Source organism: Cetorhinus maximus, chromosome 10, assembly GCF_964194155.1.
Source record: "Cetorhinus maximus chromosome 10, sCetMax3.hap1.1, whole genome shotgun sequence".
Classification (NCBI taxonomy): Eukaryota; Metazoa; Chordata; class Chondrichthyes; order Lamniformes; family Cetorhinidae; genus Cetorhinus; species Cetorhinus maximus.
In genome coordinates this window covers 30,588,113-30,613,558 of record NC_135888.1, presented here as the reverse complement: position 1 = coordinate 30,613,558, position 25,446 = coordinate 30,588,113, and the positions used below count along the sequence as shown (strand labels likewise).

General features: G+C 39.8%; 1 protein-coding gene across 1 annotated transcript in view; it reads right to left on the bottom strand.

The window, feature by feature from the left end:
- Positions 1-25,446, bottom strand: part of cacna1ba (calcium channel, voltage-dependent, N type, alpha 1B subunit, a) — a 721,116-nt gene that overhangs the window by 63,194 nt on the left and 632,476 nt on the right. The window contains exons 33-38 of the mRNA XM_078550316.1: positions 25,241-25,351; positions 23,804-23,893; positions 12,305-12,421; positions 9,948-10,013; positions 8,061-8,152; positions 239-389 (exon numbers count right to left, since the gene is read on the bottom strand). Coding sequence (XP_078406442.1) covers positions 239-389; positions 8,061-8,152; positions 9,948-10,013; positions 12,305-12,421; positions 23,804-23,893; positions 25,241-25,351 — 627 coding nt within the window. The remainder of the gene's footprint in view (positions 1-238; positions 390-8,060; positions 8,153-9,947; positions 10,014-12,304; positions 12,422-23,803; positions 23,894-25,240; positions 25,352-25,446) is intronic.

Here is a 25,446-nt window from a genome sequence, read left to right as displayed (position 1 = left end):
TTCATTTGCGATGAGCAGTTCCCTTGTGTAAATTCCTCATTTGCATTTAAATAGTCCTACATATGTTGTGTGGTGGTTGATGTAGACAACGTGCATTATGTAGGAAGTTGAAGAGAACAATTCCACTGACCAGTTCGAAGGATTAAATGTTGTATCACATAGAAAAGAAGCTTGAAGTAAAGTCAGGGACTGTTTGTGCTTAACGGTTTAACGTGATGTTAAGAAAATTTAAACCTACCAGAAAAGAACAAAGGAAAATGAAAGACACAAAGTAGAAATATGCAAAGTCGTTTCCACACCCGTTTTTCTCTATGTCTGAGTCAGGATCACAGGGGCTTTTGCTCAGACATGCCAACATAATTTCATGCCAGGCTTCTCCAGTGGCACTCCTGCAAACAAAAGATATGTTTGAAGTTTCATTAATATAATTCTATATTTTCTGTCTCCGTACAAACTCTCACTTTCATCAGGCAAAGACAAAGTTTAAGCACATCATTGTTTTATCAGCTGAGTGATACAATAGCAATCAATTTTCATCCATCTTAACAAAATAAAATTAATTACAACTGGGGTCAGTCATCGCACACCTTGGAGAGGGTACTGAGGAGGTTCACCAGAATAATACCATGGATGAGGGGCTTCAGTTACAGGGAGAGATCAGGCAAGCTGTGATTGTTCTCTTTAGAGCCGAGGAGGTTAAGGTTTATTGAAAATTATAAGAGGCTTTGACATAGCAAGTCAGGAGAAATGGTTTCCTCTGGCAAGCGGTCATAGGTTTAAAATAATTGATAAAACAATTAGAGTGGAAACGAGGAGCAATTTTTTTCACACAGAAGGTTGCTAAGATCTGGAATACATTACCTGAAAGGATGGTGGAACCAGATTCCCTAAAAACTTTCAAAAGATAATGGGACTTGGAGAAATAATTTGTGGGGCCATGGTGAAAAAGAGGAGTGTGGAACTAAATTGGACAACTCATTCAAAGATATGGCAAAGGCACAATGGGCCAAAAAACCTCCGTCTGTGTCGTAAGATTCTATGATCTTCTATTTTGGAACTATCAGATACAAAATTTATTCAGTGGCATCAAAACAATTCACGGGTGTATGACTATCTTTTCTCATTGGAGTTTGAAGCAGTAATTTTCTCTGTGCTAAAACAGCCGATTTCAGCCGAGCAGCAGTTAAGGTGCTCCAATTGGCTTCAGTATCCCTGGGATGGAAGCAGTTAAGTGTTAGTCAAGGTTCCCTACTTCTGACTGCAGTTTGCTTGAAGGTGGATTCTGTGTGGGGCTGACTTGAGCTCAGCTGTAATGGATTCCACAGCAAAACAGATGATCAAAAACTCAATGATATTCAATCGCATTACCAACACTGAATCCCCCACTATCAACATCCTGGGGGTTACAATTGACCAGAAACTGAACTGGACTAGCTATATAAATACTGTGGCTACAAGAGCAGGTCAGAGGCTAGGAATCCTGTGGTGAGTAACTCATCCCCTGACTCCCCAAAACGTGTCCACCTACAAGGCACAAGTCAGGAGTGTGATGGAATACTCTCCACTTGCCTGGATGAGTGCAGCTCCAACAACACTGAAGAAGCTTGACACCATCCAGGACAAAGCAGCCCACTTGATTGGCACCACATCCACAAACATTCACTCCCTACACCACCGACACACAGTAGCAGCAGTGTGTACCATCTACAAGATGCACTGCAGGAGCTCACCAACCTCTTTAGACAGCACCTTCCAAACCCACGACCACTACCATCTAGAAGGAAAAGGGCAGCAGGCACATGGGAACACCGCCACCTGGAAGATACCCTCCAAACTACTCACCATCCTAACTTGGAAATATATCATCGCTCCTTCACTGACATCAAATCAATGTCCTGGAACTCCCTTCCTAACAGCACTGTGGATGTACCTACACCACATGGACTGCAGCGGTTCAAGAAGGCAGCTCACCACCACCTTCTCAAGGGCAACTGGGGATGGGGAATAAATGCTGGCCCAGCCAGCAATGCCCACAACTCATGAATGGATAAAAAAAGGCGCTCAGCCTCACATTTCCAATGAGCGCTTCAAATGGTTGCCTGTGGCCACGGAATTGTAGGTGAACATGAGCTTGTACCATTAGAAGAGGAGGGAGAAAACTAGCAAGAAAATTGCTGTAAGATGCTATATAAAGTCATTATGAATCCAAGCCATTTGGGATTGGGACATGGGTGCTTCAAACATATTGACAGTGAAAGGCAGCACTTGTCTGTAACTCCATTGGTAAAATATCCAACTGGAAATATAAGATTGCAGGAGACTACAACTGGAATTTGGAGCCTGATGTATTTTTTTTTCATTTTACATAACTTAACAGGGCCCATGAATAACAATGAGAAAGGAGACTGCTTCTATTACTTTTCATATTGGGACATCTCAGTGGATTACGTTTAAGTAATGAAATGTATTTCAGAGTTGTGTGAGAGCAGAGGTTTCAGCTAGATTGCACTAATTAAAAATATAGCCTCCTTTACAGAATAAAGAGGATCTAAATAATGCTTTGGACAACCATAAATTCAACTGGAAGGTTTCATTCCTCCCTCTTCGCCTTCTGTCAGATCTGGCACCAAGTCTCAGTTCAATTATGCTTGTCTTTCTGCAGCCTCATAAATATTCTACCAACTATATTTGGTGTCTTGATCTGTCAGAAGCAGCCCGAGCCAACATTATTTTTCACTGTAAATTCTCTGAATCCACTATTTGAATTGTTAAATGCAACTTTGTTGAGAGGAAGCATCAACTGTTGTTCTCCTGTCCATCCAGCATTCAATCCATCTGGTCTCCTGCCAAAGCTGTCTCTCTCAACTCTTGTGAATCCCCACCTCACACTTCAATACTAACAGTACAGTTCTTAACTCTCCAAGACAAAAGAAAAAATGATCTTTTTCCTTCGCTTTCTTCCCCTAATTTGAATTCCAATGATCTTTGCAGAGAACCACCTTACACTGCTTCCTTCTACTTAACCCTTTTCAGTAGCATCAGATTTTACCTCCAATAGCTTTTTCAAAGCCTCTACTATCTGGACCACAAGAAGTGGGCTCAATTTGAGGGTAATTTATTCCCATCTTTGGGAAAATCTACATCCTTGACTTGCCCTTATCCTACACAATCTCTTCAATTGCTTTTTCTCCCGCTTGCCTTTGCTTTGCTGATGAATGTACATCGAGCTGAAACAGTGGGCCAGATTTTCATTTTCGGGTTGGGAGCCCGGGGATAATTTCCTAGTCCTGATCTTGCATGGCATCAGTGTGACATGCATGCCGCAATTTTTGAATGAAAGACTAATTAATGGCCAGTGGGCACGCTTGACAACCAATTGAGGGCAGTGGTGGCGGGGGTGGGGAGGGGGGTGGGGTGGGGAGGAGCTGTGGAAATTGGAAGCAGCAGCCTGCTAATGGGGTTAAGGGAGAAAGTGGGTGCCTCAAGCTGCTGGCACCCTCTCAGCACTGTTTGCAAACATTTTAAAAAAGAAATGGCTGCAGCTGCCAGATCATCCTGGCGAAGGGGGTGAATGCCCCCATGAACTCTGTTTCTCTCTCCACAGATGCTGCCAGATCTGCTGAGTATTTCTAGCGCTTCCAGTTTTAATTTCATGTTTTCAGCAGCTGCTGTATTTTGCTTTTGTGTTCGGTCTGCTTTTCCCTTGCTTTGATTCATACTATCTCTAGGTGGTTCCCATTAGCCTAACTATCGCATTTTGTCTTTACATCAGCGCTTTCTAAATTTATTGAGTCTATTGCTAACTCTCAAAAGGTCTATCATCTTGAAAGCGCTGACCTAACCTACAATCCACAGCAGCGTTTTCAGCATGGCCACTCCAATGGTGACTCTGTTGCAATGTTACGCGCATCTGGGATTGGGCCCTTAAGTATATCAGTGAAGCACCTCAGCCTTTGACAGGGTGTGGCATTTCGAAACAAGTTGGCATCAAATCATGCTTAGCTAACTTGATTGAGTTTTTTTTTTGATGAGGTAATAAGAGGGTTGATGAGAATAATGTAGTTGATGTGGTGTACATGAACTTCCAAAAGGCGTTTGATAAAGCGTCAAATAACAGGCTTATCAGCTAAATAAAATTCCATGGAATAAAATGGACAGAGGCAGTCATGGATAGGAAGTTGGTGGAATGACAGGAAATCGAGAGTCGTTGGATTAGAGAAAGGTAAATAAGGTTCTCCATGGGTTGGTTGTAGGGCTACTTCTTTTCTAGATTTATAGTAATAGCCTAAATTTGGATGTGTGGAGCACAGAGAGAGCTGGCTGCCAAGGTATACCTCTCTGAAAAGGCCACCATTGATGAGGAGATCCAATGTCGGATCAGCTGCGCCAGCTCAGCCCTCTTCAAACTACGATAGTGAGTGACAAAAAAGACCAAAGTCCTAGTGTGCAGAGCAGCTGTCGTCACCACACTCCTGTATTGCAGTGAGACCAGGGCTGTGTATCAGCGACACATGAGAGCACTACAGAAATTCCATCAGTTATGCTTCCACTGCATCCTCTGGATTCAATGGAAGGACCATCAAACAAATGCTAGTGTCTTTCTTGAAGCCAGTTCCACAAGCATTCAGGCAAAATGCCTGCACAATCAATTTTGATTGACTGAACACTGTCTGGATGGAAAAAAAGTGACTCCCTCACCAGGCTCTGTTTTCTCAACTCTCAAATGGCCCACATTCCAAGGGAGCTCAAAGAAAACATTTCAAAGACACGGAGAAATTGATTTTTTAAAAATATTTTTAGGGAATATTGTGTTATTCTGTGGAAATGGCTGTGTGTGTGTGTGTGTGTGTGTCTGTGTGGGTGTATGATTTAATTAAGCTGGGCAGAAATTAACAGGAGACATGTTGCCTGGGGTGTTTAAAACATGAAAAGGATAGAGGGTTAGGTTGAGGTACAACTAACAAGGTTAGATCTAACATTTGCATTTTTAGATAAGTTGAGAGTTTGTTTGAATATCAAAGGGGAGTCAGAGATAAGAAGAAATATGTTTGCATCTTGCAGGAGTTCCATAGGCAAATAGAATGAGAGAGATATATTTAAGTGATGCGAAAGCAAAGATAAGATGGAAACATGAAAGATCTTAATTTTTGGAAGGGTTTGAGTTTCAATGAGATGTGGAAACAATGGAACCTGAAATGAAAGGGGAGAAAAAAGGTATTTTAGTGTTGCTGTTGAGCTGGAGATATAGCTGTTTGAGCTGTTGAGGTCGCTGCTGGAGCTGAGTTGGGAGCTGTTAGCTCTGGGCTGGGAGGAGATGCCATTTGAACCAGCCATCCTGTCAAGCCAGAAAAGCCTTGGGCTGCAAAAAGCAGTTGTATTTTGAAGTTTGGATTCCACAGCAGAGTGGTAGAAAGGTCATGTTGTATGCCTTTATTAAAGCTACAGCAGTTTACACTGGGTAATATTACCGGATTTCTTAGAGTTAAACATCCATAAAGGAATGTCGCCTGGAAGGTGTTTACTTGTGGGTCTGACCAAGTGGAGTGTCTTTTTGGAGGAAATATTTGTAAGACTAACCTTAATTGTGCAACTGTAATCTAGCGTGCGTAAGTTTTCTTTTATTCTTGTTAATAAAACTTTTATTTTTAATTTTTAAAATCCCAAAAGTGTTACTGGACCTCTTACTGCTGAGATCGGCACATCTTCTTCTCATTTTCAGAATACAAAAAAAAAGGTATGGCCTGTAAGCCAAGTTTCTCTCTGGTATTTGGTTTGTTCAACATTAAACACCGTCTGTGGTCATAATAGCACAATGAAGCTCTCCTCACAGCACAGCAGCAATGACATTAATGACTAGGAAAGGCTCGTTACCAATCATTCAAAATGGCGACAACTTGTCCATCAAGCTGCATCATGCTTTGAGTCACAGCATTTTAATGAAGAGGCAGAGCGGCAGCAGAGAGGGAAAGAAAATGAAGCAAATCCTACACTCCAGATTATAGTACTTCATGGGACTTCCTGCCCCATGTGCTCAAAGATCTGTGGATCGAGAATTGGCCTGTTCAGTCACATGAAGACCCATGGCAGAAACTCATGACCCTGAGTAGATGTTACCCCTGAATCGAGGGATAGCTGCTGACAACACAGGATATAATTCCAAATTTGCAAATGACACAAAACTTGAAAATATTGTGAACTGGGAGGAGGATAGTGATAAACTTCAAGAGGACATAGACAGGCTGGTGAAATGGGCGGACACTTGGCAGATTAAACTTCATGTAGAGAAATGTGAAGTGATACATTTTGGTAGGAAGAACGAAGAGAGGCAATATAAAGTAATGGACAATAGCAAGGGGACGGGATTAACTGAGCTGCTCTTTCAGAGCTGGCATGGGCGCGAAGGGCCGAATGACCTTGTTCTTTCCATTCTATGGGCAGAATCTTTCCGTCGGCGAGCTGGAGGCGGAGCCCGCTCGCTGACGCGAAAATGACGTGGGATGACATCGGGTGGAACCCCCGACATCATCCGGCCCCATTTAAATCTTCAGGAAGGTGGGGGGGGGGCAGCTCGATCAGCTGTCCGCCCGCCGACCTGTCATTGAGGCCATTGACAGGATAATTAAGGCAATTAAAGCCCCTGCCCGTCCAACCTTAAGGCTGGCGGGCAGGCCAGGAGCCCCAGCGGGCTTCTGAAAAAACATGAAACCTCATCCACCAGCGGGATGAGGTTTCATGTCAGTTTTAAAAAACTTTAATGAAGTTTTTGTGATATTTATTAACATGTTCCATCTTGTTTAACATTGTCACATGAGGGAGACATGTTAATAATTTTTTTATTTTTCTATTTTTAAAGTTTCAAACACTGTCAGCGATCTCCCTGAGGCAGCACTTAGTCTCAGGGAGATGTGCGCTCTTTTGTGCGCATGCATGAAAGAGCGCACTCTGACAGTTGGGGAATCCACCTCCCCCACACAGGAAGCGCATAGCGCTTCCCATTGGGCGGTCCACTGGGTGGGCCTTAATTGGCCCGCCCACTTAACATGGTGGCGGGGCCTGTTTCGGGGGTGGCGATCGGCTGCCCGCCCACTGCCCAGCCGTTGGGGCCCGTCCGCCCATCAAGGGCAAAATTCTGTCCTATGATTCTAAATGGTCTCTCACTAAAACTATGTATGTCGTTATTTAATTTCCTTCCAAATTGTTCTTCTGTGCAACAAGTAATGGCTTATCCTCTAACTGCTATTCCATTAATTTAAGATTCCCAGAACTCTGCTCTCTCCCCCACTCTGTGCCTTTTTTGAACCACTTACTCCAATGCACCACCCAACTCTCCTAATTCAGTGCTCTCTCAATATAATGCTGGAAACATTATATCATATCTCCCCCATAACCTTCAATTAAAAATCACATTTCTTTCAGTTCTTCAAGATATAATTTCTTCACGACTCTCCCAATCAAAGTGACAATCACCAATTCTGATTTGTTTGCCAGGTGACATCATTGACTTCACTATCTCCTTTGACTGAAAAGAAGACATTCTGTGCTCTCTCTCATTCCTCGCTACATCCTACTGTGTTGACATCAGGGTTTACTGTGGACTGTGGTCTTCTGTTCTAGCACATTCTTTATCACAAGCTCAAAACAGTGGAACCCCTTGCCTGCCCTGGTGTTCCCTTCTTCTTACATGTTTCAGTTTTTTAAAACCAAAACACCATATCCTGACTTCCTTTGTATCTTTTAATCTTTTCAGTCTTTGTGATATCCTGTACTCTTGGCCTTGGACTCTCAATTTAAAAAAATTGAGAACATGTTCTATGTAATAGATACTGCATTTACATAATGAAGCTTAATGCTTTCAGATGTTGAAATCCACAACCTGGAATGATCAGATTGAGAAAAGCTTCGAGGAAATTCAGGGCCTACGTTATTGGAACAGCGTATTTGAATCAGTCCCGGTTTATGTCACAACATTTGCCACAGTGGCCATAACTTATGTTCTAGCTGGATAACTTTGCATAGCAAACCCTATTTTTTCTTTTAAACTATGTTTTTCGTTGCTTTACCTGAATAAGAGCATTAGTGCTTGTAAGAAGGTCCTAAAATTGTTGTGGCGATTAATTGCACCATCATCGTCTAGTTCAATGTTGCCAAATACCTTAAAAAGAGAAAAAAGCGCAAATGTGTTCAGTTGAGTCCTTAGCAGCATTAACCCTTTGGACAGTATTTGCTGCACCAATAGTTTGTAAAAAAAAACTATGAAAATGATTATATTATGTGGTATAACACGAATGGATTTAGGACAATTTGGAAATGATTTTGAACAATGAAATTGAATCTATTGATTCCACTTTATTATTTGAATTACAAAGTTACCCTTAAATACAGAACTATTAATTTGCAGAAGTAGTTTATATCTATGTATGATATAAAACTGAACCCATAAAGGTGCAAAATCTCATTAAGTCAACAAATGCACCTATCAATGCTTAAATGACAAAATAGCTTTTAATATTCCATGGACATGATATAGGCTTATATATGAATCAGCAATGGTTATATCAGGGGTCTGAACAATATAATCATGGGACTTTTCATGTCAAGTAGGGTACAACCAATGTTGTACTGAACCAACAAAATTACAGCCAGACGGGTTCAGAATCTTCTTCTAGGATGAAACATGTATAAACTTTGAAAGTTCTCTTTTTGCAATGGATAGGCTTTGCAGATAAAACAAGTAACTTTACCCAATTTAAATCAAATTTGTGTGTTTTCAACATGTGCACTCCTAACTGGAATAGCCACTGAACTTCCTGAGCCAATGTGGAAGTCAGGAAATTGTGCCCTCTATAAATTATTTGGATGGACTATTTGGGGATTTCGACTTCGCATGGTTGAGTTGTTAAACTGAGCTGCATCTGCCTGTTCAGATGGACTGAAAAGGAGAGTCCAAGAGTTCAGTTATTATTCAAGCCAACATGTATACTTCAACCAACACCACCAAAACGGATTAACTGGTAATCTCTCTCATTGCTATTTAAGGGGCCTTTCTGTGCACAAATTGACTGCCATGTTTGTCTTTAAATTTAAATGAACAGTAAACCAAATGGCCTCCTTTTGTGCCATAACAATTCTATGTGATTCCTTGTAACAAAACATTAAAAATGATGCATATTTAAGTGCTTTGGGACACCCTAAGGATGCAAATGACGCCATCTTATTGCAAATACTGTTTTTTTAAAGGTTTCTTCTGTTTGAAGTTACTGTGCCCTTCATAATAAAAATAGAATGCACCATTCAGCTGGTTTATACTGAACGTTTGGTTGATGAGTGACAGGGACAGAGTTAATCAAGTATGTAATAATTGCCCTTATGCAATGCCTTAGCACTGCCTTAAGTGTCTGACCAAATGAAATGAGCAACTGATCTTTTATGGTTGGTTAATTTGAGGGATTAATGCAGAACCAAGCCACTGAATGAATTCCTTCTTTAAACAATGCCACTTGATCTTAAACACTCAGTCCATCAAAACAGACACATGTATCATGCAAACTCCGACAGGAACAACACCACAGCACTTTCTCAGTGCTTTATTAGAGTATAAATCTAGATCAGCCGAACCTCAGAACGGAATTCAGATCCACAACCTTTGAACCCAGAGGGAGAGTGAGTGCAACCAACTTTTACTGATGAATGCACAATGTTTAAATAATTATTGCACATAACATTTCTAAATTTTAAAATATATTTGCATTTTATTTTCAAATATATAAACACATTTTATTAAATATCTCCCCTGACTAGAGTAAAACTGCTGTGCCAACTGCTTAATATGCAATGTGGACAACAGGTACAATTAACGTGACTTCAGGTTTTCAGAGGTGTGACAGTGAGCAATAGTCTTCTTCAGCATAAACTACATTAGAGCTTTTTGCAACATTAACTGCACTAACCTGCATTCCAATAATGGCATAGATGAAAAACAACATGGCAATCAGGAGGCAAACATACGGTAATGCCTGCAAAAGAAACACAAAGTAAGCAACTCTGAAAAACATACACGTCAACCAACACCATAGGAAATATTTAGATTTTCACTGTAACATTAAATACAATGCACAAGATTCTGCAGCTTTGTGTTAATGTCTTGCTTTCTATGCTCGCTGAACAATTTGTTAGTTAGGTATTACAGTATGTTTGAATTAATCTGAGTCTATGGAACATTAGTAGATTCTCAGTGAACACTGAGCATCAATTTGACACCAGCTGTCCAGCAGCTGCTTTTCTAGGATTTTCCTGGTATATTTAATGGCCATTAGTAAAAGTCTTCTGGCACTCCACTAGCACAGAGCCTTGTCTTCTGCAAGCAGAAAAAATATGTCCAGGCATTGTGCCTTTTTAATTAAACAAAAGCATGGGGAACAACTGTTCCCTGGTGCATTCCCCATGGCAATGTCTCAACCAGAGTCAACATGCCTTCTTTGAATTTAAACACAAGTTTGGGGGATAACTGTTCCCTGGTGCATTCTCTATGGCAATGCCTTGACTAATCAGAGTCCACTTGCCAACCAATCAGCACCTTTTCTCATGCAGTATCAACTGTTGTTCCCTTGGAAATTTGGTATTCTTGTGTCTGTCCTGATGAGTGCAAGACAAAAAGCTTCAACAACATGTCACTTCTTTCAACAATAATTCACAAAATAAGAAATAAACACTTATGCACTCAGTTGAAGAGCGACATGAATATTTTATTTGAACCACTCCTTGTACTTCTGCTCTCTATCATTTAAAGTCAGGTTCTCAAGCTATTTGAGGGCCAAGTCAAAACAGCCAGGACTTCAATTAAAGATATGAATCAATGTTCTATTTGGTCTTGGAATAACATAAGGGCTCTTTTAGTGAAAGGTTCATTACAACAGTCTGTCTCCCTCAGAATAATGTTCCTTTATCTCCCACTACCTTATGGAATACTCATCTGCTCAATGCACAAGACAGATTACATTCTGCTTCTGTGACTGAAAGCAAACATGCAAAAATATCAGGGTTACTAAATAAACAGCATTTCTCTTTAGCATTGCATTTAATGTCAACATGCACAAGGAACTTGACATTTTGCCTCTCATTTGAAAAATATGTTTCTACCTGAATGGGTTTTAAACCAAATCTATGAGTGATCAACGAGCAGTGGGTTATGCTTATAGTTTGATTATTTATGCGTTTAGTAAACTTTATTTACAATTATTAATGTTAATTACAGAGAACTTTAATACCATCATGGTGTTTGACCTCATGGTTAGCTTTGGTTTACTGAGACAGTGCATTACAAAATACTAGAGTTAGGTTCTAGCCTGATTGCTGCTTTCAGTTTCCAATCGTTCTAGGGTGTGGTGCACAGTGATCATGGCTTATTAAAGTTTTCAATGTGCTAATGAAGGTGACACAAGCTGCATCATTGGGCAGGATTTTCCCAGTTCCAGGTGGAAGGCTGGGAAATAGCTGGGAGCAGGATGGCTCCTGGACACACTTCCACCACTGTTAAAAATTTCCAGTGACGGATGGAGGCAGGCAGCGAATTTAAATAAGGCCCGTATTAGGGGCGATTTTCCCGACTCCCTGGCATTTTGCCAGCAGCAAAGTGGCACACCATTGTGTGATGAGGCCACCAGTTTCGTGGAGACAGTACCCTGCAGACGTCCAAGGGACCATCAAACTGGAGAGGTTCTGTGTCCCAAAGAAGGGGTTGTCGAGGCTCCAGAGCTGCCAACTCTCTGATTGGGCCAGCAGCATCGGGTGCCCACCTGCCGTGCTGCTAAAATCCTACCCACTGACTTTTTAATCATAGTCTAAATGAACCACTGTTCCATTTAAATTTGCTGAAAATAAAGAATGTGATCTTTACATGACATGCTATTATTTTACTTATTAACTGAATAAGTTTGAAGTGCTAGCTTTAAGGTCAATTTCTGACAAATGCCTGATAAGTTTTGTCAAATTTTCAGCTCACTTAATAACTGTCTTCACTGATCCCGCTGCACTGGATAAAACTGCAACCAATAACCAATAGGTGGCACAATTATCCCACAACACTCAGGTCAACTAAGCCTAACAGCAGTGTCTTCTGCATGTTTAAAAAAATACAAGTAACTAACCTTGGTACGTACAATTACAAAGAAATAAAACAATTCTCTCATCGATCCTAACCTATTACTGATCTTACATGGGCTTACTTCCTGTTTTAAATACTCGCCCTCTCCGGGCCCATGTTGCATCGTCAGTTTGTTTCGGTTTACCGCGATAATCTGAGACGCACCTTAAAAGACTGCACAAAGGTCCAAAGCAAAATACGAATGGTATATCCCTGGCGGAGGAGCTTGATAAGACGTGCTGCTCTGAACAACCGCAGGAAGCTGAGATTGATAAAGTTATCCTGGTGAAAAGCAAAGAATTCAGGGTACGGTCAGCAACCCAAAACCTATCAGTAGAGCAGTGGGGTTCACACTGCAATGAATCTTTTAAAGGAGCACTCTCAATGTTGCATTTTATTAGTGACATCAGTTCATCAATTGAAATACGTGAATTTAATAAGTAATTGGTTATTTTCCAGAGGTTCCTTTTAAATGAATAAACAACTTGATTAACATTTTTGTCCTATATCCAAGTTCCCCTTGATTGGTTACACTTTACAATCAAGGACAACGTTATGAACATTTTTCAGGATTAGAAAATTTACACAACACATTCCTATTACTGCAGAAACACAGAAATAGACAAGGATAACACACATTGAGCATATTCCTATCCTAAGAGAAATGTAACTATCCCAATTTACAAATGCAAATTAAGCTTCAATAATATAATCAATATAATTGTAGGTCATCTTGACAATTTTACCCTCTAGTTTTGGGAGAGGAAGACTGGATTTTTTTCCTCTCTTATTAATAATAATAATGACATTAGACCATATGTTGACTTCCACTTTGCCCTTGGACACAGGTCAAGCCAAGGTTTGATTTCTGAAAGATGAATGTTTGAAGATACTTGTACAGTCAATAGACATCTGGAAAATTAAGACATTTTAGTAATTTGAAATATAAATTTGAGATCAATTCAAAATACCTAAATAGTTGTAGCTAATGAATGGTACAAGGGTAAAACATGTCTCAACTTATGTCTTTGAACACCCTGTTGCTATCCTGGTGGTAGGGATGATGCAGAATATTATTGTGGCAAATGAAATGCAAGAAGACAAAGCCACTTGTTTAAAAAGGTTCAAAATTACTGGTAAAAAAAGCTTATCATGAAATCCACACATGGCATCCAATAGAGACAGTTTGGCTTACAATAGTATCCTGGATCCATGAAATAAAACAAATCCTGATAATGTGTTGCCCTAAATTAGCTAAAAAGGCCAAACTTTGGAAGAAAGCAGAATTACTGACTTGATGTTGTGGTTCCTCACTAGCAAGCAGACCTCAGTTGATAGAGCAAGTGGCTGTTCCAACCACGAGCACGTTCTATTGGAGGTGTATGCCTAAAGGAGAAGGACTGACTTCCTTTGCAAAAAAAAATGTTATGGGCCTGATTCAAATAGAAAATCACTTTTTAAAAATCATAGAATAATTAAAAAGTCCATCCAATGCATGCATCAGCTCCCCAGAGCCTACAGTTCCTCATCTCTCTGCTGGTTAGTTGTCATGGAATTGGCACAGTTTTTAATCATCTTCATGAAATATTTCAACACACGCTCTTATTTATCATTTTTTGTTTTTTGGCAGGCACTTAAAAATGTATTTAGAATTTGCAATCATAGAATTTGGAGCAGCGAGGGAGGCCATTTGGCCCATTGTAGTTGTGATGGTTTCCACTTAATTAACTATGCAAGATATTTTTCGGATTAGTTTTAAGTTAATGAATTTGTGGAAAATATCATTGATCATTAACACCATAATGGATTGGGTAGTTACATATTTGGTTTTTTTTTAATCATCATCTTGTACACGATTGAACATTTTCCTGGATAATGCCACAGGCTTCCTGAGGCTAACCTGCTTGTCAGCAAATGGAATTGATCTTTGAAGACAAGACTCTTGTTGAGAAGTGGGAGCTATTAAATGTTTTACCATTGCACCAACCAGTCGACTGCAAAAGGTAATGCCAAATTCCAGAGGGTTTTCTGAATGTTCCTTTCTATTATAACCTATCAGAAGCCATCCAATGGATTCAACAGATCGAACTCTATTATTTAAAAGTGAATGATAATAATCAATGAGCAAAATTGGTTCAAACAAACTGATTGAGCTATAACATGCTCAGATATAATTTCTTATACAGAAGTCCGTGCTAACACATATTGGACTTACTCATTTGGCTATCAGATAGTATGGCCATTGAGCCCACAGACAGACAATTAAACCCAAAAAGGTGATGCAGCTCAAATGCACTTAAGCGTATATCTTAAAAAAAAACTTTCCATGCATGAAGCATCTGTGGCATAGAAGCAGGCGGATTTAAGCATGCACATATTAACCCTCTCCTGCCCAGTCAGATCAATTGCAAGCTTAGGTTGTGACCAACAATTGGGATTGTACCATTCCTGAGATAAAAGCATCTTTAATTCATCGGAGTAAACATTGTAGTTGCACAGTTAGTTAGGCTCTACTGGGCTCCTCTGAGTAAACAGGTGCCTCAAAAACTCTTTTGTATCCTCTTGAGCATTGAACCTGACACATCTTGTACTTCTCTATCAGCATTCAGAGACATATCCCACCATCCAAAAACTGATTTATTTTTGAACAACATTAAACAAGGTCAATGGAAATGAATTATTTGGTTGATACATGGGGAACACTTTTAGACTGAGGAATTGATTAGTCAGGTACATTAAGGAGATGATGGTTGTCAGTCCGAAATACTGCAAGAACCAGGGAAGACTGGACCGGAAATGGTTAAATAAATTACAAAACAAAACAGTGAAAACAAATCATAAACCACAATCATGCATCTTTTCGTAAATACAGGAAAGGACTCAATTGTCATGAAAATTGGTAAAAGATTACTTTCTTCCTTCACATTAAATCCTGATCATGTTTGGACAAAGGATTTTGCAACTAAAAACCTTCCTCTCATTCCTGGGACTCAACACATTTCTTTTATTCTGACAAAACCATTTTGATCTCCCAAAATTCCAAATATGATTTAAAACTTGAATGATGAGTTTAAAACATGAACTGACCATTTATTAAAATAGGCTGCAATTGGTTTAGAATTCTACTGTAAGACAAAGAAAAGAAATTAATCAGACCCAAACCAATGGCCTCGTCTCAATGAAATGAAATGTCATTGTTTACAGTGCAGAGGTTGTGCCTTCAATATTTCGTTTCCTTTTACATTTTTTCTCCTCTGCACCAGCCCCTGTAAATTGAGGTGCATCAGGACTAAGTTCGAACAGAAGATCCATATAAGCAGTTTGAATCTTAGCAAAGGTGCTTTTAATTACAGCTTGCTTCTTTGGAAATGGGTTTGGCTTGGTGTGCTCTTTACTTTCCAATGTTTGTACCGAGAGCTGGCTTGTTGCTCAGTTATCAACGTTTGGGGTTGCTATTTGAAATCGGTGATAGAAGCCTGACAGAAGAGTGCATCGAGTGTTCATTTTCCCTGCTCTGCCCTTCCTACAGGTTGGATTTTCTGTGAGAGGTAGAAATTATTGGCTGTGAAAATTGGTTGGCCCTGATCCTGCGGTGGACGGATGGGGAAATATTTTCACCGTATCTGGCACAGAGGAATCGGAGAAATGGGGAGGCCACAATGAAGTGTTGGGTGCAACATTTTGTTTCCTCATCATCAGAATGGGAGGCTGTAACTGTTCAGTGCATTCTTGAGTAACTGGGAAGCGGAGAGTTATGCATTCCTGATATCAGGATCTTGCACAAGGACATACACATTAATTTTGTAACTCTATACCTGAATGGGAAGTAGATTTCTCTGCATTTGCATTGGGGAATGCGAAATATAATTATGCATTCAGAGAAATGTGTGACTGGAATAAAAATAGTATCTAATGGTTACAGCTGACTTAACGCTAATTTCACTAAATGTCAAATGTGTTAATCACTCCATTAGAGACAAGAAAATACTGTCACTCCTGGAATAAAATTGTGTTATCAAATACTGGCCCAGAGGATAAATCTGATTAGCATAGAACATGTTAGATTGTGCAGAAGCCAGGGGGATAGGGGTGGGGGTGGTGGTTGCAGCGGTTAGTATACTCAACAAATCCTAGGGCAGACAGTTGTCAGTCCTTCCATTTTAAATCAGCAGGGATTCAAAGATCTTTCATAATGATCTCTGGTTCCTGTGCAGGAGAATGGATCCGTCTAATTACTGTGCATGGGGCCTAGAGCGAAGGCCCCAGCTTCTTTGGGGAACTGGATATTTGTTAGTAGATTGAGGCTCTGCAGAATTCCTGCCTGCTGCAGGTCATTGATTATTCCATGAAAAGCCTAAAGAACTCCTGCAGAGTCAGCTTCTGTTTCTTTGCCTCAAGAATATTGCCATCTTTAAGTAAAGGGAGCTCAAGGGTAGAATTGTCTCATTAGATAGAGCACCTTGTTATCAGGCAAGGAAGAAAATGCTCCAAGAGCTTGTTAATCTTAAAGTGAACTTGAGATCCAACTACCTAGAAATGCTGATGACCTACAGAGCTTCAAAAAGCAGCATTAATGCAGTCTTGCACTTATCACCTATCACTTCTTATATCTTTGAGCCACTGATTGGGTTGTTATTGGAATTTCTGGAGAACACATACTGTTTTGACTTGCAATTTGATCTTTCATCAAAGAGCTGGATTCCACTCTGGGCTTTCTTCCAAAATGAGGGGGAGCAACACATCTCGCCAGCATAACTAGAGGCATTTTCTCTTTGACAGAAACATGATTTAGTTTGCTGATTATACAGATCTTAGGATGGACAGCTCTGCCTCAGTAGGGCCTTACCTCTGTCAGTTATTATCAATGACTCGTGTTTTTGAGTTATAAGAGAAGAGGGGCTTAAATTGTTCCCTCTGTCTTTTAGTAATCTTACTTTGCATCCATTTTCTCTGTTTAACCCACTATTCTTCCTCTTAACAAGGCTCCACACTGAATAGACATGATAAATATGGATGTTTCTCAGAGGTTTCCTCTGTAATTGCAAAATGGTTAATCAATATTTCTGACATGCTAGTGCAGGATCTAATAGACTTGCTCTGAATTAAGCAATCCTGCTGTTGGAAAATGCTAACGGTAAACATTCAAAATCACCATTTCAATTTAAAAAGCCATTGTTAGGCCAAATTTAAAGCACTTCGCTCATTTGAATGCAATTTTTTTTCCCCTTTTGCGTTTTCCTAATGTTTCGGAGCAATTTGCTTTCAGTAGCCAGTGTGGATAAATACCATTGGGGGAACTATCTGGGAAGTATGAGTGTGTGAGAGCGCTGAATTAAAAAGTGAACAAATGAAGCAAAACAATTATTGAATTTCCCTGGGTTTAATGTGTGACTCTCCACTAACCCACCTCTCACACACTGACTCCTCCAACCCAATCCCATCAATGAAATCATTGCAACTGATTACTTCTTAAAAGAAAGCAATTTATTTAAAATTAATGCAAAAAAAGCAAAAAGTTAATCCTAATTCTGAGTAAGTAAGTACACTAAGGGAGGACTATTTGTTATTATTAGTGAGAAAGTCTATAGTTATAAAGCAGGAGAACGACTCACTTATTCTATTTTCCGACTTATTCCTTTCCCAGTGCCTTTCCTCTATCTGTTCCCTTTTTATTCGCTTCCTCCTTTGTTTTACGCTGAAACAATTAATAAAATTCAACCATGATGTTTCAGATAGCACTTCAAAGCCTGCGCTGCGGAATACCAAGGTTGTTTACTCCAAAATCCATTGCTAGGTCAGGAAAAGGGAAACAGGTTTGGCCAGGGTAAGCTGCTAAAGTGGGTACCATACACTTCCTGCATGTCAGGACACAGGAGAGCGGGACAAAATGAACAAGCTTCACTTTTGTATCTTCGCATGCACTGAGTAACAAAAATAAAGCAAATTAAAAAGCAAACCCAATTCCAATCAAAAGATTTCTTAAATTGATGAAACCAACCCATTGCTACGTGTTGATGTTGTTCATGGATGATTGATGTTGGCAGTATGCAAAGAAAGGTTTTGTTTTTTTTTTGGGAGGGAGCAGCAGGTGCACAACATACAGACGGATACATGGGTTTTCATATTGTGTGTTGATTGGATGGCGTGATTCAGCAGACCGTTGGAGAAAATAAGGAACAAAAACAAGAGGAAATGAGAAATCAGATGAGCAAAATCAAACTCAGATTTTTTTTTCTTTTTATAAAGAAAACATCACTTGAATTATATTACAATCCAGCAAATCAGTATTAGAAATCATGACCTTCACAGTGATGCTAAAAAGGACAATCTTGTGGTAAATCAGAATGTGGGCTCATTGCAGATTTACCAGGAAGAAAATCAATACAAAAATAAGGAGCAACAATTTTTTATTCAACTAGTGGTGACCTCAGAAGTTGAATAGCAATTTTATAGTCGAATAATCATGTGACATGTCACTCAAAAGGTTTACAAGTCCCATGTTGCCATCGGCTTTTAACAATTTACAGCAGTTACAAGCACATCAATAATTTTTACTAAAGTACTAGGTTCCTCATACTTATTTCTTATCCAGGTAGTTACAGCATTTTATTTTACTGCATTGGAGGCCAGTTTTAAGTAAATAATCTTTAGTATAATGTGGTAATCTTTTGTGGAATATATTTTGCTTTACAACTATTGAAGAGTACATTTTGCAGTGCTCTATTACTGATGCAAAGTCTCATTCAATGGCACTGCAGATCAGAGATCGGGCAATGAGGTGCCATGCCCAATTTGCCATGCCTTCTGGTTTACCGGTGATCAGTTGAACACTGGCAAATTGGACACTCTAAGCTCTGAGCTCGATTCTTCAATCTGCTTTCCTGCCAAGCAAGGTACTTCTCCAGAAATAAGCCCCATAAAATTTACCTTGTGATAAGCTCAAATCATTACAATTCTATATTTAGTGAATATAGGAAGGAGGGGGGGCAGCGTGGGTGGAAACCCACCTGAAGAACGAGTTCCATGGGGCAGTGTTATCCAAAAACCTCAACTGGAAATGCATGTGTAATAACCATCAGGTGACAACAGTATCAGCCTAGATGGCAATGCTGCCACATTCACTTAGCATACTAATGATCACTGCCCAGGGTCAAACATGAATAATAGCAAATTGGATTTGGTCTTGCAGGCCTACCAATGCCAAGGAACTACACCCCAGCTCCAGTCAGTAGCTTCAAAACAGGGAGGGAATTTTTTAGTTCAAAGATAATGTTCAAAGTATCCCTTAGCTGAAGTAGCTGTAAATTTAAAGGAGAGTAAAAGAAGATAACTACATTTTAATCTGCTCCCACTAACTGCCAGTAATGTATGATTATTCGAAGTAATCTAAAATTGTCACTCCTAAATAAATATACCGAAACAAATAAAAATTGCAATTGCATGAATACAAATGCATTGTTCTTTAAGTTGAATTAAAGAATAAACAATATAAGCTATATTTGGACAGGATTATAATAATTAATCAGAAATGATTCTAGCTGAAGTGTCATTTTAATGCATCTAATGAGGAACTATTTAATAGTTTAATCACATACACGTCAGCCAGATTTGTCACCTGGTGCATGTCTGAATATCTTGCACATTCTGCAGAAATTCCAAAAAACATTTTTTTTTCCAGGAAAGTTCAATTTAATTCCACGTAATGTTTTGTGAGTGAAAAGTGTTTACATTTAAAATCAAAATGCTTGAATATGAATATTTTAAAATTTGATTTGCTTAAGCAAAGAAAATGCACCGATAGTGAAAATCAGCACCAAAAGGAGAAAAGTTTGTAAAAATTGGCAGGTAACTCAACACCTGAAAGTGACAACTTCTGACCGAAATGTAAAGCACCTATCTCTATCAGGTGTTGATTAACCATACATACTTCCGGCAATTTTGGCTTATTTTTTCTTGTAAGTTCTTACTTTTTATTTTTCCTATTCATCTCTTTTCAGTCCCCTAATCCCCCGTGGACAGCTCAGGCAGACATTCAGGCTAGTATCTAGCTGGTTGCTGAACAATGCATGAATGTGTGTCATGGTAAGGGGGACTGACTCTCTAGGCCAGGATTTTCCAGGCGTCGGGCGGATTCGGTGGGGGCGAGCGGGAGCGGCCACGAAACGGGCTATCGCCGCCGATCAGACTCCAACCGCAACTTCACGCTGGCTGGCCAATTAATGTAAAACACGCGCCACAGCGCTCAGCACTGGTGGGATGTGGGGGGGTGGGGGGAGGGAGGAGGGTGAACGCAGAGGTGTGCACAGTAAAAGCTCCCTGAGGCACAGAGCTGCCTCAGGGGGCTGAAGATTAAAAAATAAAAAAAATTAAAATTTTAAAGGCTCTGTCACACGAGCAGAGACATGTTAGAAATTGGTTGGAAATTTTTTTCTTAAATCACTGATCGAAACCTTATCCCGTCCGTGGATGAGGTTTCAAAAAAAAACCCAAAGGCTGCCTGGCTGATTCGCCTGCCTATTGGGCAGAAAAAAATTAATTTTAATTATGACTCTAATGGCCTTAATAGGCCGCTTAATTGTCGGCAGGCAAGCTGCCGACTCCCACGCGCGCCCGCCGCCCAAAATATCGCGCGAGAGTCAGGATGCTCGCCCGATGTCATCGTGTGTCATTTTCCGCTCGTTCAGCTCGGGCACATGCCCTCCCAACGAGCGAAATATTCTGCCCCTCGTATCCCTTCCTAGAGAGAATACTTGTATTGTGAAATACTCCACCAGGTCACTAGGTGAAATATAACATTCACCATTGTCACCTTGTGGGAGAAATCATAGTTTTAATGTTCTCAATGCAGCTTGGCCCTCCCAGGTTTGGAGCCCCTCTCAACTTCTTAAGTCCAACAGGTACAGGAATCAAATTAGTTGTGAAATCAACTTCTGCAAAGTAACCCTTACATATTTTTATTGGATCTTGTTAACGATAAAATAACTTCAAAGGGTCAACACATTTTTTTCTTGCTGAATACAAAAAATGATGTGGTTATGACCACCATTTAAAAAAAAGTTAGTGATTTAATGTCACAGGCCGATCAACTCAAATGTACAGCATTTGAGGTCAGCAAGCCAGATCACAGGATAAATACAGGTGAAAGATGCCAGTCATCTCTCATAGCTCACCTACCAAGGTGGACTTGCTATTCCCCCGCTCATTTTATCACTTTGGAGCTTAAATTAATCTTAGATTGTCATCACTGTTGCCCTACACTGAAAAATATTCCAGAGACTTTAAAATTCACGACTAGCTGAGTGCACATCAGAACTTGGCTGGTGTTTCTGGACCACTCCCAGTTCGTGTCCAAGGGCCAAAAGAAATAATGTTGATGAATATTGACCTGTTTGTAGAAACACACTGACAAAACTTTGTGGCTGATGCCAGCTAAAACAGCTCTCTGGTGAGTCTATACCCAGGAACCGCTCATTATAAAACTGCATTAACGTGAAAGCTAAGGTTATCTCCAACAAGATCGAAGATTTACATGTGACAAGTACATTATATTGGCAGTACTGCAAACATAATTTCTCTTTCAAAGCACTTTTAATTTAAGCCATAGTTGTGGAAAGCTATTTTTAAAAAGTCGTAATTCCGTATAAAGAAAATCTGTTGCAGTGCAAATCATGGAATTCAACAAATCCTCTCCATGTAAATTTAAATGAAACAAAATGGTGAATGTGGTGCTTTATCACTTATCACATTATTTACTTAACAATAGCAACAACATACTGGGTTCACTGCTCTTATTGAGAAACTGTAATTCACCTCAGGCATGCTGCAAGAACTGATCTCTCCCTTAAAACAAGGGCTGATATTGAAACCGTGAAAAGTGTGAAGACAGAAATTTTTGTTTTAAATATTATTGGATGAACATCAAATGTGATTCTCTAAAATTCTTCTCCACTTTATTTTAACAAAGGTATCAGCCCACTTATAATCAGCAGGTAAATACCGCAGTTAAAATAGTAGGAAGGCCATACTAAGCTCCTGATCTCTAATACCACCAACAATAATTTCTGGCGTCTTTCCTGGTGTCAGTTTTTCTTTGGGGTGAAGGAAAGCCATGTTGTGGATTAGAACATGGGCGGCGCTAAACCCATTTAAGGTTGGTCCAGTGTGTTACTTTCTATTGACCCAAAACAGCACTAAGACCATTTTCATTGTTCCAATGAGCAGGACAAAACCAACCACTTTGGAGAATCCCATTACACCACTTCCATTCTGTCCTAGTTTCCAAGGAAGACTGCAGAATGTGTGTCACCTAAAGCCAAATGGTGGGTGATTTTGTGCTGTGGGTCCCCTTGAATTAGATCCCAGATTGAAACTACTGCCCGATCTTGTATAATAATCCTCAGCAAAGAGAATAAATGAGACTTCCATCTGCCATGATCTGGCTGGCTGAATCCAATCCCAGTTCCCAGAAGTGAAAGGATGTTTTACTTGATTAATTTCAATTCTTCCCAATCTGTTGCCTTCAGAGACTGGAGTAGGCAAGAGTGCTGACTTCAACACAATGGATTTGTACAGTTCTTCTCTATGTTCCTTAATTAGGAAAAAAGGCAGGAGTTGGATGGGGTGCGGAATGGAGGTTGTGCGAAGGAAGTTGAGGTTGGAAAGACAGTGAGCCAGGAGAAAGCCACGTCACATTCTTCTCATTTGATTTCCAAACCATGGCAGCCCAACTATTAGCTGCACTGTTTTTTGATCTTTAGTGGATTCAAGGTCAAGCAAGCCCTGGAAAGTAAGGCCAGGATTTTCCAGCCGCTGGGTGGGCTTGGCGGGAGCGGTTGCAGAGCGGAACGCTACCCGTGATTGGCTCCACACTGCTACTTCACGTGGGCGGGCCAATTAAAGCCCACTCTGCATGGATCGCGAGTGGTAGCGCCTGGTGCACAATTCACACATGCGCGCGAAAGAGCACTTCAATCTCCCTGAAGCACCGATGGCCTCAGGGAGATTGAAGCACTATTTAAAAAAATAACTAAAGACAATAAAAATGTAATGAAACATGTCCCATCTCATGTGACTGTGTCACATGAGATGGGACATGTTTTTATTTTAAAAGAAAGTTTTTATTTAATTAGTATTAGCTTTAGGAAACCTCCCCGCTCGTGGATGAGGTTTCCTAAAAAAACGTAAAGGCCGCTTGGCCTTTTCGCCTGCCTGCCTGTTGGACAGGCAGCTTAAAATTCAACTCAATTACCTTGTTAATGGCTTTAATAGGCTTTTCAATTATCGGTGACCGCTCAGGCGACTTTGGCGTGTGCCGGCCGAACGAAATATCGCGTGTCATTTTACGTTCTGGCGTGTTGGGCGCGCACCTGCACGCCGAATGTAAAATTCTGCCCTAAGTCTGCAATCGCGCCCATTTGATGCAACTTTCACAATATTTCCAGCACCCTTTTCAGGAAAATCTGTTGCAGCACAAATCATGGAATTCAGCAAATCCTCTTCATGTAAATTTAAATGAATCAAAATCGTGAATGTGGTGCTTTATCACTTGTTCCAAAAGGAAAATCAAATGCAGACAGTGCAAGAATTCAGTTCAGCATTACACTTCACCCCAATCTTTGGAGTGACTGTAGGTTTTCCAACAACAGCTTGATTTAGGGCAGATACACTTACCACCAGCTCAGTGACTAAAATATCAGTTATACTTCCCAGTACAGTTACAAAGTCAAACACATTCCATGCATCGCGGAAGTAATTCTAAATAAAAAAAAGGAAAAATCAGTCTCAGATTGCTAAGAAATAAAAGTTGATCTTTATACCAGCTCACATGACAGCTTGTGTATGTGACTCAATTTAGGTTAAGATGAAGTAGTTTCAGCTTCACTTCCAACACAGATTGTGCAGTATGTTAAATAACCCAAAGTGCTATTTGGGACAAGGTGCAACAACACCAGCAGGAGGCAGCCTTAGGCCACAGCTGCTGCAGTACTGAAGTTCACACAGCGTTCAATGGACCAACCTGGAACTTTTTGTAAAGCAATAATGCTTTCGGGCAGACAGCTTTTTGTCAACATTCAATCTTAACCAGATGCCATTGAGTGGATTTTTCTGCATGAATTCTTGGACACATACCTAGATCTCCAGATTCCCTGGGAAGACTGAAACACAGGATTTTGTCACTATAGTTTGGGTCTATCCACCATTGCTGATTTGGGCTAGTACCAATCACAGAGAAGGATGTATACTCTTGACACCCTTAGAATTAGCAATACATCACAATCAGTAGCAATGACAAGGTATAAAATACTGCTTTCATTACAATTTTTAAACTAAATAAATTTTTTCTTCACTTTTTGGCATCCCATATTTATATCAATTTATGGAAGCAGTTATGAACCATTAAGTGAAAGAAACATAACTATGAGAAATAGCGAGGCAGTGCTTAACACCGGTGGCAAAATGTATAGTTATAAAACAGACAGCAAGAATTTTGCAGATTAGAGATTAAAAAGATCTTCTCCGAATCATAGAATGGTTTTACACTGCGTTTCTAAAGTGTTTTATTGCATATTTTGGAAACATTCTGAAGAGTTTTTCATAAATCAAAAGATTTTGAAGTGCAAGAGCTATTGTTATGTGGACAAATGACTCAGTCATCATGTACACAGCAGATCCCAGAAGCAGCAACTATTTTGGTGAAGTTTGTTGAGAAAGGAATATATACTAGAATCATTTTCTGCTCTTCCTAAACTAGGATAATGAGATCTTTTGGTTCATTCAAACAGGCAGTTTATCCAAAGGAAAAGGGCTCAGATCGTATCAGAGTAGATCATGTGCTCAAATTCTGAAGAGGGGCTTAAAGCCACATCCCAACAAAGCCAATCACTGATTACTGATGAACTTATATATGTGCAGGTCTTTGTTGAGCTGCAGCTTTTGACTGGCTATATGAAAACATCTTTTTTTTCTCTCTATTTAATTGCATAAAATATATTTGAATCAATATCTTCACAAGATCTTTTTTCATTGAGACACCCTGTGATTTTTTTCTACTTATAAACTACATTACAACTTGTTTGTCAGTTGAATTGAAATATAACATACCAGAATACCAAATGCAATGAGCTTCAGTACACACTCCATGGAGAACAGAAAAGTGAATAATATGTTCAGGTACTGCAGCATTCTGTCATAGGGATCAGGAGCATTATAGAACTACATGAAATGTAAAAGAATACAAGAATCAGTAGCAGCCCTTTGGAGAATGTCAATAAAGAAAAAAACAAGGTTACAATTTTCTATACAGGGAA